The sequence below is a fragment of the Hypomesus nipponensis genome, chromosome 23, assembly GCF_054491055.1.
Source record: "Hypomesus nipponensis isolate SF chromosome 23, ASM5449105v1, whole genome shotgun sequence".
NCBI classification, from domain to species: domain Eukaryota; kingdom Metazoa; phylum Chordata; class Actinopteri; order Osmeriformes; family Osmeridae; genus Hypomesus; species Hypomesus nipponensis.
The window spans coordinates 4,045,001-4,062,500 of record NC_140383.1 but is presented as its reverse complement, the minus strand read 5'-3'; the positions used below and the strand labels follow the sequence as shown (position 1 = coordinate 4,062,500).

General features: G+C 50.0%; 1 protein-coding gene across 2 annotated transcripts in view; it reads right to left on the bottom strand.

Annotated features, from left to right (window-relative positions):
• Positions 1-17,500, bottom strand: part of il1rapl1a (interleukin 1 receptor accessory protein-like 1a) — a 76,227-nt gene that overhangs the window by 10,611 nt on the left and 48,116 nt on the right. For both annotated transcript variants that reach the window (XM_084689043.1, XM_084689042.1), the window contains exon 7: positions 800-932. In XM_084689043.1, coding sequence (XP_084545169.1) covers positions 800-932 — 133 coding nt within the window. The remainder of the gene's footprint in view (positions 1-799; positions 933-17,500) is intronic.

Below are 17,500 nucleotides of genomic sequence, written 5' to 3'. Positions count from 1 at the left end.
GAAGGGAAATCCTAGAAGGAGGGAGAGAGAGAGGGAGAGAGAGAGACTGATAGCGACTGAAAGGAGCACTGCACCAATCCGTGTTCATACTGTACGAGTCGCTATGGTACGCAAACTCAAACTTCAACATCTTCCCTCTCTCGTACCCTCCCCTCTCCTCACCCCCCCCCCCCCCCACACACACACCCACAAGCCCATCTGCATGCTGCCACGGGCAGGCGAGCGGAAGGCCGAGGGGGGCGATAGTGGCGTGGTGAGAAATGGCGGTTGTTAAGCATGTGACAGGTGTGTATCTCTGGAGCTGCTGTCTCCACACAGCTCCTCTGACGCCAAACATGCACACGGAGCGCGGAATACACTCCCTTAAATGTCTAGCACCGCGGGGACTCTGGGAGAGACCAGAAGAGACCTGGAGGGAGGGAGGGAGGGAGGGAGGCTGGCTGGTCAGGTGAATAGACTGATGGATGGATGGATGGCTGACTGGATAAATGGATAAAAGGATGGATGGACGAATGACCGGCTGGATAAATATATGGCTGGCTAGCAGGCTGTCTGCATGGCTAGTTATCAGGGGTATCTGACTGTTTATTGTGTTACCTTTCTGGTTAGCTGGGTGGATGACTGGCTAACTGTTTGTTGCTTGTATGTGTATTCATGCAAAAACATTTTTAGCTCATCAGCAAGCTTTTAGCTTGTTCAAAAGAAGAGAATAAACAAAGCAAAATCTGAAAAAGTAAAATCCCATAAAGCAGAAGTACGCTGGAGGAACCAGAGAGGACAAGGAGAAAGTAGATCTTACTTGATGTCACTCTCCTGGACCCTCTCCTCGTCCAGATCCTCGATGAACTTCTCTCCCTTCATCCAGTAAATGAGCGGGCTGGAGTCCCCGCTGTAGCCGAAGAAAGCCCGGCACGTCAAGTTCAGAGCACTTCCTGTGGAGACAGGAAATGACGTACCATCACTGTCAGCTAATGGCCCTGGCAGCCAAAGGGACAGTGTATGTGTGTGTGTGTCTGTGTGTGCATGTTTAGCTGAGAGATAGCTAACCAGGTCATGTTGTAGCCTTGAGGTCAGGTTTGTGGACAGAGAATGTAACACTTATCATCATAGGGTCAGTGACATGGAATGGGTTATGATGCGAGAGGGTTTTTTGCTGTCCTATATACACTGTCAAGCGTGCCAAACACACACACACACACACACACACATGCATACACACACACGGCTTGAGATGCATCTCAACATCCTCTCCATGTAGTAAAGGAAAGTGCTGGAAGAAACACGCACTCATTCTCTCTGAGTCACAGTCCCACCACCAGGGGGCACTCCCAAACCATCTAAACGCTGCCCGCTCCACCAGCAGCATCTCAGGAATGGAGGGATGAAGACAGAGGAGGAGAGAAGAGCTGATTTCACACTTCATTTCAGTCAAACGTGGCTCGGTGAGAAAGTAAGGTCAAAAGACTAGTTCCTGTCAGTTACACTTGACAACTGTTAGTTGGTGTGCGGGAGCAGAAGAATCTCACACACACACCTCGGCCCTGTCACCAACAAGAGAGGACAGACAGCATTTCTGATTGGCTCCCGCAAACTGGAGAACAGTTTGTGATTGTGTGTTTTACTTCCTGTTTTTCTAAAGACTTTTTAAGTAGCGACTGTTAGAATGGAGAGATTAGGAGGAGTGTGAGAGAGTTGGGAGGATGAGCGGGCATGGAGGGAAACACTGACACATGACAATGCTGAGCTGCTGCAGTAATGACATGCATGGGGAAAAGCTCACTGTGACTGTGTGTCTGTGTCAATGTTGTGAGAGTGTGAGTGCTTGTCTGTGTGTTTGTGTGTGTGTTACGGTATATGTAAATTCCTTTGCTCTCTGAGGGGAAAGTTCTCTCAGACGTAGTCTCAGTACAAACCACACAACATGTAAACATCTATGACAGCACGATCACCCTCTCCCCTTCCACATACTATTATATCCCTCCCTTTCTCCTCCACGCCCACCCCCCTCTCTCTCCCTCCCCTCTCTCTCTCTCTCTCTCTCTCTTTCTCTCTCTCTCTCTCTTCTCCCCCCTCTCTCTCTCCCTCTCTCTCTCCCTCTCCCTCTCCCTCTACCTTTCCCGCTCCCGCTCCCTCTCCCTCCCCCTTTCCCTCTCCCTCTCCCTCGCCCTCTCTCTCCCTCTCCCTCTCCCTCTCCCTCTCCCTCTCCCTCTCCCTCTCCCTCTCCCTCTCACTCTCACTCTCACTCTCACTCTCTCTCTCCCTCACTCAAACTGGTTTCGAATACGGCCCGTGTCAGTGTTGGTAGAACAACGTGTGTTTTTAGTTGTTATTCAGAAGACCTCAGGACCAAGGACAGCTCCACTAACTGGTGTGTTTCTTCCTGTCTCTATGCTGCCTCCACACACCAGCAGCCGGACCACTATGTACACACACACATGCATAAACACACAAACACACACAAACAAATTCACACAGTGACCTTGGGCAACTTCAAAAGCTTTGGTTTGGAGTGTTGGTTGGAGCAGAGAGAAAGTTTGGGAGAACCTTGTAGAGAGGACAAGGTCTGTGTGTGTGTGTGTGTACGTGTGTGTGTGAACAAGTGTGTTTGTGTGTGTATGTGAAGAGCAGTGCCTGACATTTCCAAAGTTCAACAGCCACTCTGGCTTGGTATTTGTGCAGCTACACGCTGTACCTACAAAACAGACACACACATGGCTTGAGCACAAACAGCCGTCCCGCTTCAGTACCTGACGCCTGTCCAAGTCAATTAAACATGAGGAGATGTGCATGCTGTGCTTCAGGAACAAAACCTTCTGTGTATCCAGATAAATAAAGAAGTAGATGGAGAGAAGGAGAGAGAGATAGAGAGACAGAAAGAGAGAGAGAGGAGAGAGAGAGAGAGAGAGACAGAAAGAGAGAGACAGAGAGGGAGAGAGAGATGGTCAGAGACAAACAGAGGTACAAAGAGACAGGTCAGAGAAATGCACACAGAGGAATAGTGAGGGGGAAGAGAGAGAGACAGAGAGAGAGAGAGAGAGAGAGAGAGAGAGAGAGAGAGAGAGAGAGAGAGAGAGAGAGAGAGAGAGAGAGAGAGAGAGAGAGAGAGAGAGAGAGAGAGAAAGACAGAGAGAGACAGAGAGAAAGACAGAGAGAGACAGAGAGAGAGAGAGAGAGAGAGAGAGAGAGAGAGAGAGAGAGATGGATGGAAGGATCAAACCTCCCTGGAGAGTTTCCAGGCTTGTCCTCCTCTACTGTGTCTGCTTTATCCTGCAGCTCACTTTCAATCTTGGAATTTCATGCTGCCGTCTGCCCTCCCTCCCTCCCTCCCTCCCTCCCTCCCTCCCTCCCTCCCTCCCTCCCTCCCTCCCTCCCTCCCTCCCTCCCTCCCTCCCTCCCTCCCTCCCTCCCTCCCTCCCTCCCTCCCTCCCTCCCTCCCTCCCTCCCTCCCTCCCTCCCTCCCTCCACCCCCCTCGCCTTGGGAGGAAGTCTCCGCTGAGCTCCGGGGAAACGCAGGAAATTGTCATCGGCTGTCCCGCAGTGTCGCCGTAATCCAGCGGTCACACTTTCCCAAAGCTCTCACCTTGGCCACGCACACATACACACAGACACACACACCTACCAAGACCCCTCACAGCAGACTGAACATATTCACTTAAACATCCACGTCCCCACCTGGAGCAAAACCACTCCGACCCTCACTACACCCCACCCACTCTCCACCCCCACCCTCTCCGCCGCCCCCACCTCCACCCCCGCCCGGCGGGGCGACCCCTGTAACCTGCCACCGGACGAGCACACCAGCCCAGTCACCAGTGTAGCCAACTCTCTGCCATTTGCTGTGAGGCTAGCTAGCGCTCGGACAGCACAAACGTCTTGTGAGAGAACGTGGAAGATTCCAGAGTATGGAAGTCACGTGTCACCTGTTTCCAACCCTGCTGTGCCATCAGCCTGTGAGGAACGGCTGGAGGGGGGGGGGTCGGCTTGTGAGGAAGGGCTGGGGGGGGGGGTCAACTTGTGAGGAAGGGCTGGGGGGGGGTCGGTTTGTGAGGAAGGGCTTGGGGGGGGGGGTCGGCTTGTGAGGAAGGGCTGGGGGGGGGGGGTCGGCTTGTGAGGAAGGGCTGGGGGGGGTCAGCTTGTGAGGAAGGGCTGGGGGGGGTCAACTTGTGAGGAAGGGCTGGGGGGGGGTCAACTTGTGAGGAAGGGCTGGGGGGGGGGGTCAGCTTGTGAGGAAGGGCTGGGGGGGGGGGTCAGCTTGTGAGGAAGGGCTGGGGGGGGGGGGGGTCAGCTTGTGAGGAAGGGCTGGGGGGGGGGGTCAGCTTGTGAGGAAGGGCTGGGGGGGGGGTTGGCTGGTCCAGGCCCTTGAAGCACAACAGAAACTTCCATAGGAAACACTACAGAACACATTCTGCTAAGCTGCTCTCTTCAAACAGGTTCCATGTTCTGTAAAACCTTCAAAAGAAGGCTCTGTTATTGCACTTTTGGGGTCTATCTGGAACCTTGGGGGTTCTTCTGGAACCTTTTTCAAAGCATTTCTCTATTGCTACAATGAATTCTTAAAAGTGCTGTTTACATTCTGAGCAGTGTTGGTCTGGACCGCTTCTCCCCCTCTCCACCTGAGACAAATACTCTTCCAGGAACTTGGCTATTCTGCGCTTGAATCGCCTGGCAACATGATTATTCTCAGAACGCTTCCATGGTAACTGCCAACTGCCTCCATCTTGACTTAACTTCATCTGGGGACAAATCACGTTTCAGTGTCCAGATTGTGTGTGAAGTAGGCATGTTTCTCACAGGGATACAGGCATGTGCTCTCCAGACACATTGTGCACACACACACACACACACACACACACTCAAGCACACAAACACATTCACACAAACCTCACGCACACACAAACCTGCCTCACTCCCACTCCTTCACTTTAGTATCCATTATATAGGATAGAAGCCCTTGATGCGTGTGTGTCTTTGTGTGTGGAGGGATTTGAAAACCTTGTTGTTCATAAAACCAAGAAATACACACACATCTTAAAACCAGGACACTTAGTGGCTTACTGGCCCATTTCATAAGATCAACACAATACATGACATGCAGGGCTGTGAGGATGGGAGAGGCAAACGGACCCTAGTTAAGTTATGACCTTGTGCTGAGAGGGAAAGCTTTAAGAGCACACAGGAATGATAACAGGATACAACACTGTGACTGGGAAGAAACGATCAAAAGAGAGTGGAAGTGAGAGAGAAAACAGGGGAAAGATGGAGTGTGTGTGTGTGTGTGCGCACCCATGTAATCTGCTGCATGATTGACATCGTCTCCTCAGGCGATGAGTTGGTCACGCTGCTTGATAGAGGAGAGGTTTACATCCGTCTATACATCCATCCATCCCACCCTCCCTCTGTACATCCCTCCCTCCATCCATCCATCCATCCGCTCCTACAGGATCCCTTCATCTCTCTGCCCTCCAGTGTTTAATCTTCACACAGCCTCTAGTACATGGAACTGCTGGGCCCTTGGCTGAGGACAGGTTCTGAACACTCCAACTGATGCTTGTGTGTGTGTGTGTGTGCTTGTTTAGTTTCCCAGTGCTCCCAGGTAGGAGATATTATGGGATATAATGATGTGCATGTTTGCTTCAAGAGTCAGTGAGAGCTGCAGAAATATGAACACCTAAAAAAACTCTGTAATCTTTGACTTCCTGCTTTAGAGTTGTAGTGCTTTCTGTGTGAGTTTGTTTGTGTGTGTGTGCATAGCTGGGGTAATGAGGCTCCTGGTGTTGCTACTAAGACAGTACTCAGATCACTGTCTTACTCTCTCTCTCACACTTTTAATTTCCACACGCTGGGTATATGAGGTGTGAGAAAACATATTAGCTGATTTTTTCTCCTCAGCATTTTAAGATTTGATTTCCTCTGTTTGTCTGTCTGTCTGTCTGTCTGTCTGCCTGCCTGTCTGTCTGCTTGTCTGTCTGTGTGTCTGACAGTCTGTCTGTCTGTCTGTCTGTCTGCCTGTCTGTCTGCCTGTCTGCTTGTCTGTCTGTGTGTCTGACAGTCTGTCTGTCTGCTTGTCTGTCTGTGTGTCTGACAGTCTGTCTGTCTGCTTGTCTGTCTGGCAGTCTGTCTGTCTGTCTGTCTGTCACCCCAGTGTTTGATGAATAAGCCATGGGCTGAAGTGCTTGTTTTGAATAAGCCATTCTCTAGGAGTGTTCGATATTTCATGATGCTTTCTTCTCAGACACATTAAACTGAAGGGCATATCTACGCCGCTGTCATCATCTCTGTTGGTAATTCTGTCCCTGTTTCTACACCTGCATCTCTCTGTCCATCTCAGGCCATGTCAGTCCACACATCAGTCCTGCGTCTGCGGGCTTGTGACTGAGAGGTGTGTGTTTGTGTGTGTGTACATGTGTGTGTGTTTGTGTGTGTGTGAGTGTGTGTACGTACAGTTCTTGTACCAACGAGAGCGTGAGAATGTCCTGTGGAGATCACTGTGGGGGAGCCAAGATGCTGAATCTGTCAATCATATCCCTCCCCCCACAGGGTGAGAAGTGAACAAGCATGGAACCCTGCGCACGCATGTGTGGGTGAGGTGGTGTGTTTGTGTGTGCGAGGTGTGTTGTGTACGGTGTGGTGTGTTGACGTGTGTGTGAGGTGCGTTGAAAAAAGCGAGAGATTATGAAGGAGAGACAGGAGAGATTTGAAATGAAAGTGATAATTTGATGTAACCATGATAATCATCTTTATTTCATGAGCACAGCACACATCTCGTTCCCCCTGGCGACAAGGTTCAACCTGGAAACAAATGAAGCCATAACTCGAGAAGATAAGATGGTTTAAACAAGCGTGGGATGACGTATCAGTGGACAAATAAAAAAGACATAGGACATATTCACATACTGTGAAGTGCTATACGTGTGGATGCGTGCGCCTACATATATGTGATGGGTGTGTGTGTGTGTGTGTGTGTGAGCGAGTGTGTGTGTGAGAGCAGTGCCAGGAGGCCCATCCATCTGTGCACAGTTAAAAATGGATGGAGGAGAGATGCCAGTGTGCGTTCCTTCTGCATGCTGCGTGCTGAACACACACACACACAATCATGCAGCAAGCATGGAACACACACACAGATCTAAGGATGTAACATGTATGTTTGTGTGTGTCGGCATGCATATGTACACACACACACACACAGCCCAGGACCCGGTTACTATAGCAACCCCTCCTCCCCCCCCTGCCTTAGACAGGTGCAGTACAGTCTCCATGACGAACACAGCCCAGCCTCTAACATACACATACACACACACACACACACACACACACACACACACACACACATGCAGAGGGTACAGGTATGGAAGGACTGAACACAGCTGATTGGTTGTCTTGCCTGTTCGTAAATGAAGCCAGCCAATAAGAAACAACAGAAGCTCTAAGAACAGGAGCCAAACCCATCAACACTTCCTGCCTTTCCCCCACTGGAACATAGTGACTCTCACTATGTAATTTAGAGTTACAGACATGACAGTCCTCAGTTTAAGCACCATGACTGCTTGCTCTCTCTCTCTCTCTCTCTCTCTCTCTCTCTCTCTCTCTCTCTCTCTCTCTCTCTCTCTCTCTCTCTCTCTCTCTATCCTCTCTCTATCTATCCCTATCCTCTCTCTCCCACCATCCATCTCTCTATCCTCTCTCTCTATCTATCCCTATCCTCTCTCTCCCACCATCCATCTCTCTATCCTCTCTCTCTATCTAACCTTATCCTCTCTCTCCCACCATCCATCTCTCTATCCTCTCTTTCCTCTCCCTCTCCATTCTAATGCCTAGCTCTCTCCTGAGACAAGCCCTTAATTACCATTATAAGCCTGAGAGCTTTTCACCGAGGAGAATCCAGCTCTTTCTCCTTTCTTCTCTTCCCTCGTTCCTGCTCTCCGTTTGTTCTCTGTCGCTCAGGACGTTCCGACAGGGAAATGTAAGACTTTAATTACCGGTAAAAATGCTGCCTTTTTTGAACAGGTACTTGATCGTCCTTGCTTTCACCCTCACCCTCTCACATTTCACCACTAATCGTCCCCTTTTGATGACATAATAGAAGCCCTGTCCAGATGCCATAGCCAGGGCTGGGTCCTAAATAGCATGAAAGGCATTGAGGGGGATTGGGTGATGACACACTGATAATGTCCCTTTGTAGTAATTCTCTGATTGGTGGTTGAGTATCGGCAACAAGTATTGCCTGATGCCCCCCCCCCACCCCCCCCCCCCCCCACCTCCCCTTAGCCCTGTTGTCATATGTGCATATGTTCTGTGGCTGTTCCATAGTTGCCCTGCGCTACCTCACAGCCTGTTCCCAGGGTAACACTCACTCCCTCCATCCTTCCATCACTCCACCCTTCCACCCTTCACTCCCTCCATCCCTCACTCCATCCACTCCTCCACCCCTCTTAACCTTGAACAGATCGGACCGTGTTAACATTTGGTACATTGTCCTCACTTCAAAAGGCATCTTTGTAGAAGCTCAATTGCTGCCTCTTTACCACCAAGTTCTCACAAGAAAATCTGCAGTCTTTTATCTCTCTCTCTTTCTTCTGCTCCGCCTTTGTTGCAGCGCTGGGAAGACAAGAGGATGTGGTGATGGGGAGGTCGGAAGGGTCAAGTGAAGCATCGTTAAGAGGTTAGCATGAGGCGGGAGGCTGGGGTGGAGCGGGCTGCAGGGAGGAGGGGGCGGAGAGAGAGAGAAGACAAGGAGAGAAGGAATGAGAGAGCGGGAGCAAAAGAGAGAATGGAGGAGAGAAAGAGAGACAAAGGGGGAGAGAGAAATACAAAGAGAGAATAAGCAAGAGAGAGAGAGAGAGAGAAAAAGAGAGTGAGAGAGAGAGTGAGAGAAATAGAGAGAGAAAGAAAGTGTGTGAGTGAGAGAGAGGGAGAGATGGTAAGAGAGAGAGAGAGAAAGAAAGTGTGTGAGTGAGAGAGAGGGAGAGATGGTAAGAGAGAGAGAGAGAGAGAGAGAGAGAGAGAGAGAGAGAGAGAGAGAGAGAGAGAGAGAGAGAGAGAGAGAGAGAGAGAGAGAGAAAGAGAGAGAGAGAAAGAGAGAGAGAGAGAGAGAGAGAGAGAGAGAGAGGAAGAATAAAGGGGAGCGCCGGGGTGCTTAGAGAGACATGCAGAGAGGAAGTGAGAGCTGTAATTGGCTGGTGTCCAGGGGGCTGGAGGCCAATTAAATTGTGTGATTTGAGCACTTGACGAAGAACATCACTTTAACGACCCTGGAGAGGGAAGGCTGCGGGCGCTGACCCACTGACCAGGCAATCAACCTAGCTAAGCCCTGACTAAACCAGGACAGGCGAGGGCAAGGAGGCTAGACCAAACCAGACCAGGCCAGGACACGCCTGGATGGAACAGACCAAACTGCAGCTGCCGCGTTACTTTGCAGTTCCTCACGATTTTTCCCACACCGGGAATTACTCCTCGCCTCTATAAATAAAGAATTTAACTAGTTATGGCAACGAACAGCTAGCTTTTCAATTCAACACAACGAAAAGTCTAGAACAGTTCAGACCAGACCAGGCCAAGCCAGACTGATTGAAAGACAGAGCAGACCAGACTAAAACAGCAGAGATCATTAGTATTATTTATTAGCAACATTAGCATGGATTGGAGTGAGTACGGCTTATCAGACAACACTGACGTAGCTTCCAGCACTTTCTCCCATGGCTTCTTGCCAAGCTTAAAGTATTTTCTGTCATAAAATGACGGAAATACAGTATACCCCTCATCCCTCTTCAGCTGCAAGTCATCCAAACAGCTTTCCTTTCTCATCTCTGGCCATCCTGTCATCCCTCCCTCCATCCAGGATGTAATATCTTCCTCTTCATCTCCGGAGGAGAGCTCCACTAAATCCCCCCTTCATCATCCAGACATCTCCCTCTCCCCCTCCCCCTCCCCCTCCCCCCCCCCCCCCCCCCCCCCTCCCTCCCTCCCTCCCTCCCTCCCTCCCTCCCTCCCTCCCTCCCTCCCTCCCTCCCTCCCTCCCTCCCTCCCTCCCTCCCTCCCTCCCTCCCTCCCTCCCTCCTCTCTCTCTCTCTCTCTCTCTCTCTCTCTCTCTCTCTCTCTCTCTCTCTCTCTCTCTCTCTCTCTCTCTCTCTCTCTCTCTCTCTCTCTCTCTCTCTCTCTCTCTTTCTCTCTCCGCCTCTAATCTCCATCTCTATTTGTTCTCCCCTGTCTCTTCAAAATCTATCCATCACCTTCCTCCCCTTGTCCACCCTCTTTCCTTCTAGGTTCCTCACGGCTTCCTTCTACCCCTCCTTTCCGTTATCCTTCTACCTCTCTCCCTCTACCTATCCTTATTCTTCCCTTCCTTTCACTATCTTTTACCCTCCCTCCCTCCCTCCGTCCTCCCCCCCACCTCCCTCCCTCCCTGTGGGAGAGAGCGACAGGGAGAGAGAGGAAGGAGAGGAGAGGATGTCAGGCAAACGGACAGCGAGAGATAAGTTGTGCCGCCCTGCGACTCTTTAAGCCCCCATTGAATGTGGCTGGTTGAAGTGGTGTGGAGATTTACGGGGTCGTGGTCTGGAGCCTGGCAGGAGAGCGAGGGGTCGGGGGTCAGGGTGTGTGTGGGGGGGAGATAAGAGAAGTGGATGATAAGAGATAAGAGGGTGAGGAGGGCTGGCTGGAGGACCTAGGGTGCTCCCTGCGTGACCACAAGGAGGAGGGAACATTAATGAAAGAACAGAGGAAGAAGTCAAGAGAGGGGAGGGAGGGAGGGAGAAACACAGGGAGGCTGGGAGAGACAGAGAGAGGGAGGGTCGGGAGATAATATTCTAACTATTCTGCTTTCTATTTACACAATAACTCAGCATCCTTGGATATCTGGTAATATATATGAGTGTGTGTGTATCTGGTTTAATTCCATCGTGAAATGAGACCTGTGGGAATGCACCAAAGGAACACCTTAGAACAGCTTTTAGCCATCAGAGTAGCCGTGAGGGAGAACAACAGGAACTTAATTACCACAATGATTTCCTCTGTGAACGGGATTCTGTGTGGGTATGTGGGTGTATGCGTGTGTGCGTGTGTGCGTGTGTGCGTATGTGCGTGTGTGCGTGTGTGCCTGTGTGCGTGTGTGCGTGTGTGCGTATGTGCATCTTCCTCAGGAAAGATGACAGTGACTAGCAGAGTGCCTACGGCTCAAATACACCTCAGACTGTGTCTTCCAGCATTGCTCCTGTCCCAGAACAAACTGACAGAATGCCAAACATCCGCTACACTTTACATAGTGGCATGTGGTCTAGTGTCTGTTAGCCAAATGCCATTGGCTGTTAAAGGACTAGAAACACACGCACACACACACACACACACACACACTGTATTCACATATCTGTGTCTTGAAGGATCGTTACATTAAAAGAACTGGCTCCAGATCCGGTTTCCATGGTAACAGAAAAGTTCCCTTTGCCTTCCCAGCGTGTTTCCGAGTGAGGAGAAATGTGCTTTTAATTATCAAGACAACTTCTTCTTATGTCTGTCCGTGTGTGTGTGTGTGTGTCCGTTTCTCTGTGCATGTGCGTGTGAACAGTTGGTGTGTGTGTAAGTGTGTGTGTGTAGGGTTGTGTGCGTGTAGGGGTGTGTGTGCGTGTGTGTGTGCGTGTGTGTACAGGGGTGTGTGTGTGTGTGTGTGTGTGTGCGTGTGGGAGCAAGAAAGAATGGTGATGGTAAGGACAACTCCACTCACAGTAAGTATATGAGCTCTTGTTGGCCACCAGCCTGCTAGCACCTCTCTTACCGGGGTCCCTGCCCACATTGGTCCTTGTAACACTACAATCAGCTTCAGAGAGGGACTAGGAAGCAGTACCAAGACACTTACACTGGAGATACTCCTACTGTTTATCACACTTGACCATTCAATTAGCCCAGACAGGCTAGCAAGCTAGCGCTACGTAGGCTCAATTAAATACATCTCTGACACGTGAATTGACAAATTAGGGTGCATTAGATTTACCTCATATTTCTCCTTTAGAGGGGGCCATTCTATTGGCTCCAGTCCATTGGGTGACCTAAATCAAGTGCACCTCAAAGGATTTGATGACATTTGCAAACTGTACTTGGCTCGGAGCCGAGGTGTTGCGTGCACAGAGCTGCCGGCTCAAAGTTAATCTATTCCGTTTCAATGTTAAAATCACACCGGTCCCCCTCTCTCCTCATTCATCTTGCTGCTTGATAAGCCCATGACGAGCAGCTCAAACACACACTTATCACACCAAGCCATCGAAAATGATGAATAAGAACCATTCCGAATCACTAACGTCCACAGTGTTCTCATACAGATGTAGTCTACTGCGAGCAGAGCAGGGAGAGGAGAGAGGAGGGAGGGAGGAAGGGAGAGACTCTTAGAACGTAGGGAGAGAGAGGGGAGAGAGGGAGAGATTATTAGGGTGTGTATCCCAGCATGCTAGAACCGTATGGCAGTGCTAATAGAATCTATTAAGAGATAGGTATTTTTACCACTGGGACGCCGAGGTAATTCATTATTCCGACAAGTGGCCACGGAATACCCTCAGACCCAAACACACCTGTGTGTGTGTGCCTGTGTGTGTGTGTGTCTGTGTGTGTGTGTTTGTGTGTGTGTGTGTGTGTGTGTTTGTGTGAGTGTGTGCCTGTGTGTGTGTGTGCGTGTGTGCGTGTGTGCGTGCGTGTGTGCCTGTGTGTGTGTGTGTGAGTGTGTGCCTGTGTGTGTGAGTGTGGTATGTTCCGAATATGAGAAGGTATTTAAGAGACTTGTCAGTCCATCTAATCAAGGATTTTGACAGAGGCCAGGAGAGGACTATTAGGGAGATATTGTCTGTAATAACCAATCATATATGACCACGGTGTGTCATCTTCATTAAATGAGAAGAAGAAGGGGAAAATGAAGGTTCTAGTTAGGTTCAGTGAGTGCGTGCGTGTGGACGTGTGTTTGAGTGTTGTAGGAAGTCCTATAGGCACTAACACCTTGAACGACCTTCTTGGTTTGATGGAAGATATAAAAGATTCTCCAACTATAAAATATCAAATGGAACCAGTGAGATTGTATGAGAAAAGCTTTCTGCCTTCCTACACCTCATCCCCTCTCTATCTCTCCTCTCTCATCCCCTCGTCTCCTTCTCTAATTCTCTCTAGCTCCAATCCTCCTCTACCTCTCTGCCCATCTCCCTCCCATTATGTCCCTCCCTCTCTCTCACACTCCCCTTTCCTCGTTTCTCTTCCTATTCTGCTCACTGTTCCTCCTCCCCTCCCTCTGCCTCTCCACCATTTGCCCTCATCCTCTCCCTAACCCTCTGAATCTCCTTCCCTTTCCCCCAATCTTCCCTATCCTCTACTTACCCCCCCCCCTCCTTTCTTTCCTTGTACCCCTCTCCCTCTCCCTCTCCTCTCCTCGTCTCCCTCTCCTCCGCCTCTCCTCTCCCTCTCCTCTCCCTCTCCTCGCGTCTCCTCTCCTTTTCTCTCCCTTCCCTCTCGTCTACCTCTCCTCTCCCTCTCATCTCCCTCTCCTCACCCTCCCCCACCCTCCCCCTGCCCGCGTGTGTTGGATGTTGTTGCTGCAGGGTCCGTTCCTGGCTGTCTGACTGAACACTATCACATCTCCTTGAAAGGACACTCCCATAAATCCAAAGCACGCTTTACGAATTTACAGGACCTCCAATCAATATTTACATCTCGATTCAGTTCAATTCTCAATTCAAGGTGCTTCGGTTCAACTCGTCTAGCAAACGAAGCTTCAGCGACTCTCCAGCTCAGTAAATCTGCCAGCGGAGCCATTTGGGATATGATTAGAAGAGATTGTTTAGAGTAACTGTGATGGTAGCTGTGAATTTCTCACCCCCGAGGCGGCCAAATGAAATGAGCATCCAACACATTTCCGCCCCAGCTCCCTACAGACTCTTGTCTGCTGGGGCCACAACTAGTCCTTACATTAATCTGCTACAAAGGTCAACACAGAGAGGAACTGAGACAAAGAGAAGGGGATGGGGGGAGAGAGAGAGAGAGAGAGAGAGATAGAGGAAGGGGGGAGAGAGAGGAGGGAGAGAGGAAGGGGGAAAGGAATAAAGGATGGGAGGATGAGAGGTGCAGTAGAAAGTGAGCGAGAGACAGCTGGAGAGGAATGAGGGATAGCGTAGTGGAGAGAGAGAGAGAGAGAGAGAGAGAGAGAGAGGGATAGTGTGGTGGAGAAAGAGAGAGAGCAAAAGAAAACGGAGAGGAGAGAGCGAGAGTTTCTCACAGTTATCTGTTTAAAAGCACACGGTTCAAGCGACCCGTGCACTCTTTGAAAGCCAATTCTCTCCCCAAGCGTCCCCTGGTCCCTCTCCCCTCTCCCTCCCAGCAGGAGAAGGAACGGGAGAGGTCAACAAGGATATTCCCCACAGTCATATGATCCTGTTACTGCCTTTACACACTGCTGAACCGTGCAGAGCCGAGTCAAGCTGGGCCAAAGTTAGCAGAGATGTCCCGCTCTGACCTGGTTAACCGTCCAGGATAGTGGAGGGCAAAGACTGTTCAGATCGCTATAGCAACGCGGAAAACTATATGAAACACAGCAAGGGTTTACTAAGACATCTCCATGTTTCTATCTGAAGAAAATAATTGAAGAATCAGTCAAAAGTGATTTAAAATCCAAGAGTTGAACACAGGCTTTGGAGACCCCATTGGCTTCTGCCTGGATAAAAACTAAAATATTTATGTCTGCTCTCGTCCTGGAGAAAGACTCGGAGGCAGACACAACATGGCCGCTGACCAAAATAAATCGATAAACCCAAACAAGACCTTGAACTGAAACCAGACCAGAGCGTGTATACAGAACACAAGCTAGAAGACACAATTCCTTCTCTCTGACTTAGCCTCTCTCTCTCTTGCTCGCCCATTCCACATTCCCTCCCACCTCACCTCAATCCCCCCCCCAAAACCTTCCCCCCATCCCATCACCCCAGCACAGTGCTCAGGTGGGCCCTGCTTTACTCCTAGAGCATTTATTTTTACTGACTGACTGGACTCTCTCCTTCAAGATATCTTTACAATCCTGGAGCTTTCATGCCATTGCAGGGGTTTATTTCCCATCCAAAACGACACCTTGCTGCCTCAAGATATACGACAAGAGTTGGACTGACTCTCAGATCTCCTCCACCGGGGAGGAGTTATCCTGGAGGTGGAGGACTGACAGGCAGGGCAGCAGTGCTCCCTGGGCAGCTAGGGAGGAAATTGAGTCCCAGGCTATGGCATGGAGGCCGCTTACTGGATGATTGGCTTGATTCAAGAGCTGGTCGTCATGGGGATCACAGAGCTGAATTGGAGCCTGTGGTCTCCAACCAATAACAATGGTGCCTTGCTCATGGTGAGAGAGAGTGTGTGGATCTGTGTGTGTGTGTGTGGAGATGTGTGTGTGTGTGTACGTGTAGGCTGTCAATTCTCACTGGTCAAAAACCTGGTTTCCTGCAAAGCCAAGGGATTCTGGGTAATGAAAAAAAGTGATTTGTTTCCTAAATGGACCAAAAAAAGGGTTTGAAACAACGCACAAGCAAACACACACACACGCTTGTGCACACACACACAAATAAGCCAAATACATCCTTGTTCACTGAAGTTGATCCAATGTGTAGTCTTTGAAGGGCGGACACAAACAGAGAGCTGCTATATTTCAAGCATCCTTTGAACAAAAGACTCAACAATGAGGTCATGTTGGTGTATCTAAGGGTGGCAACACAGCGTTACATAACAACAGAATTATCTTTGATATAATTATTGCATGCCCCGTAGAGCTTGTCTTCTGTGCAAGAAAAGAAACTGAGAGAGAGAAATAAAGAGAGAGAGAAAGAGATAGAGAGAGAACAGGGAAAAACTCTTAAGAAGGACAAAAACATCAGACATGGAGGAGGGAAGGAGGAAGGGAGGGAGGGAGGGTAGGAGAGGAAGGGAGGGAGGGTAGGAGAGGAAGGGAGGGTAGGAGGGTAGGAGAGGAAGGGAGGGAGGGTAGGAGAGGAAGGGAGGGAGGGTAGGAGAGGAAGGGAGGGTAGGAGGGTAGGAGAGGAAGGGAGGAGGAAGAGGATGAGGTAAACAAGCTGTCACCATGCAGAGGATGTGTAAGGTTTGTCGTGGAGTTCTAAAATAAGGATCTCCAACATGGTCAAGTCAGGACAGAAACCTGAAGCATGAATACATGAATACGTGAATGAATCAATCCATTATTAATACTTGTTTTTTTGTTTTGTCTTAGATGGGTCATTAAATGTGCTGGAGAGAAGTGATCACTGCAGCCAGGGCCTGGATGAAAATCCTCCAGTTAAAATAAGTGTGAGATGGACAAAAAGAGAAGGAGAGAGACACACAGAGAGAGAAAGAAGGAGGGAGGGATAGAGAGTGAGAGAGAAAGAGAGAGAGAGACAGAGAGCTAGAGCGAGAGCAAAAGAGAGACCAACAGAGAGAGAGAGCATAACAGGGTGAGAGAAAATGTGTGAACAGGAAGGAGCAATGTGAAGAAAGGAAAGCGCGCAGGATTTCGATGTTCCTTCGCGTGACAGAGTGACAGATCAGTTGTGAAACACAGAGAGGAACCAAGGAGTCCTCTATCCTACGGAGCGGGCGAGAGAGCAGGTGGGAGAGGTGATCACACGCCCGACTACACACACACACACACACACACACACAAAACACACACACACACACACTCGCACGAAAAGGTGACTAATTCTCTCATTCTTCCAGCAGAGAACAAAAGACTGAATAATAGACCTCTTAAATTGAGCCGACCGACGGACTCCACATTAGAGCCACATTATGCTTCAGCTCCCCGCACACGGTCGCTTCCAGCCTGCTTCACTATTAAAGGTCATCCAGGAAACTGCCAAACACAGGAAAGGTCATGCTGGCTCTAATAGGGAGAGTGATAGGGGTACCAGCCAGCAGTAAGTGTACGGAAGGAGGAGCAGGAGGAGAGGAAGAGGCTACTGAAGAGGGTTGACACGGGGAGGTAACAGAGTTACAGAGTTTCACTGGCCAGTCTCAGCTCCCCTGAGAGGGCAGAACAGGGTGAATGGTGAATACATGAGTCTCTCATGAGGTGAGATGTGTGGAGTCGGCACGCATGTACACACACACACACACCTTCCCCTTTCCACCTGAGCAGAGGAGTCAACGAAGAAGGTGTGACAATGATCGGGGGTGTGAAGAAGATGACGGTGATGTCGGAGAGGAAGGGGGGGGGGTGTGTGGAGGGATGTGTTGTGGACAGGAGGAGCGGGTGCTGGAAAGGGGGGGGGGGGGTGAGGTGTGAGGGGGGAGGGGAGTGTCTGTGGCTGGGGGGCAGGAGAGATGAGGACGAAGATATGACCAGGAAATGTCCTCCCATTCAATTACCTGAAAGTTAACATGTTCAGCCCGGACACCGGGAGAGATAAGAAAAACAAATCAAACAGTGAGCTATGAGGAGGGAGGGGCTTGTCAGCAAACACAGTTATCAAACCAAAATTATTTTTATAACAAGTACTAGCAGTAT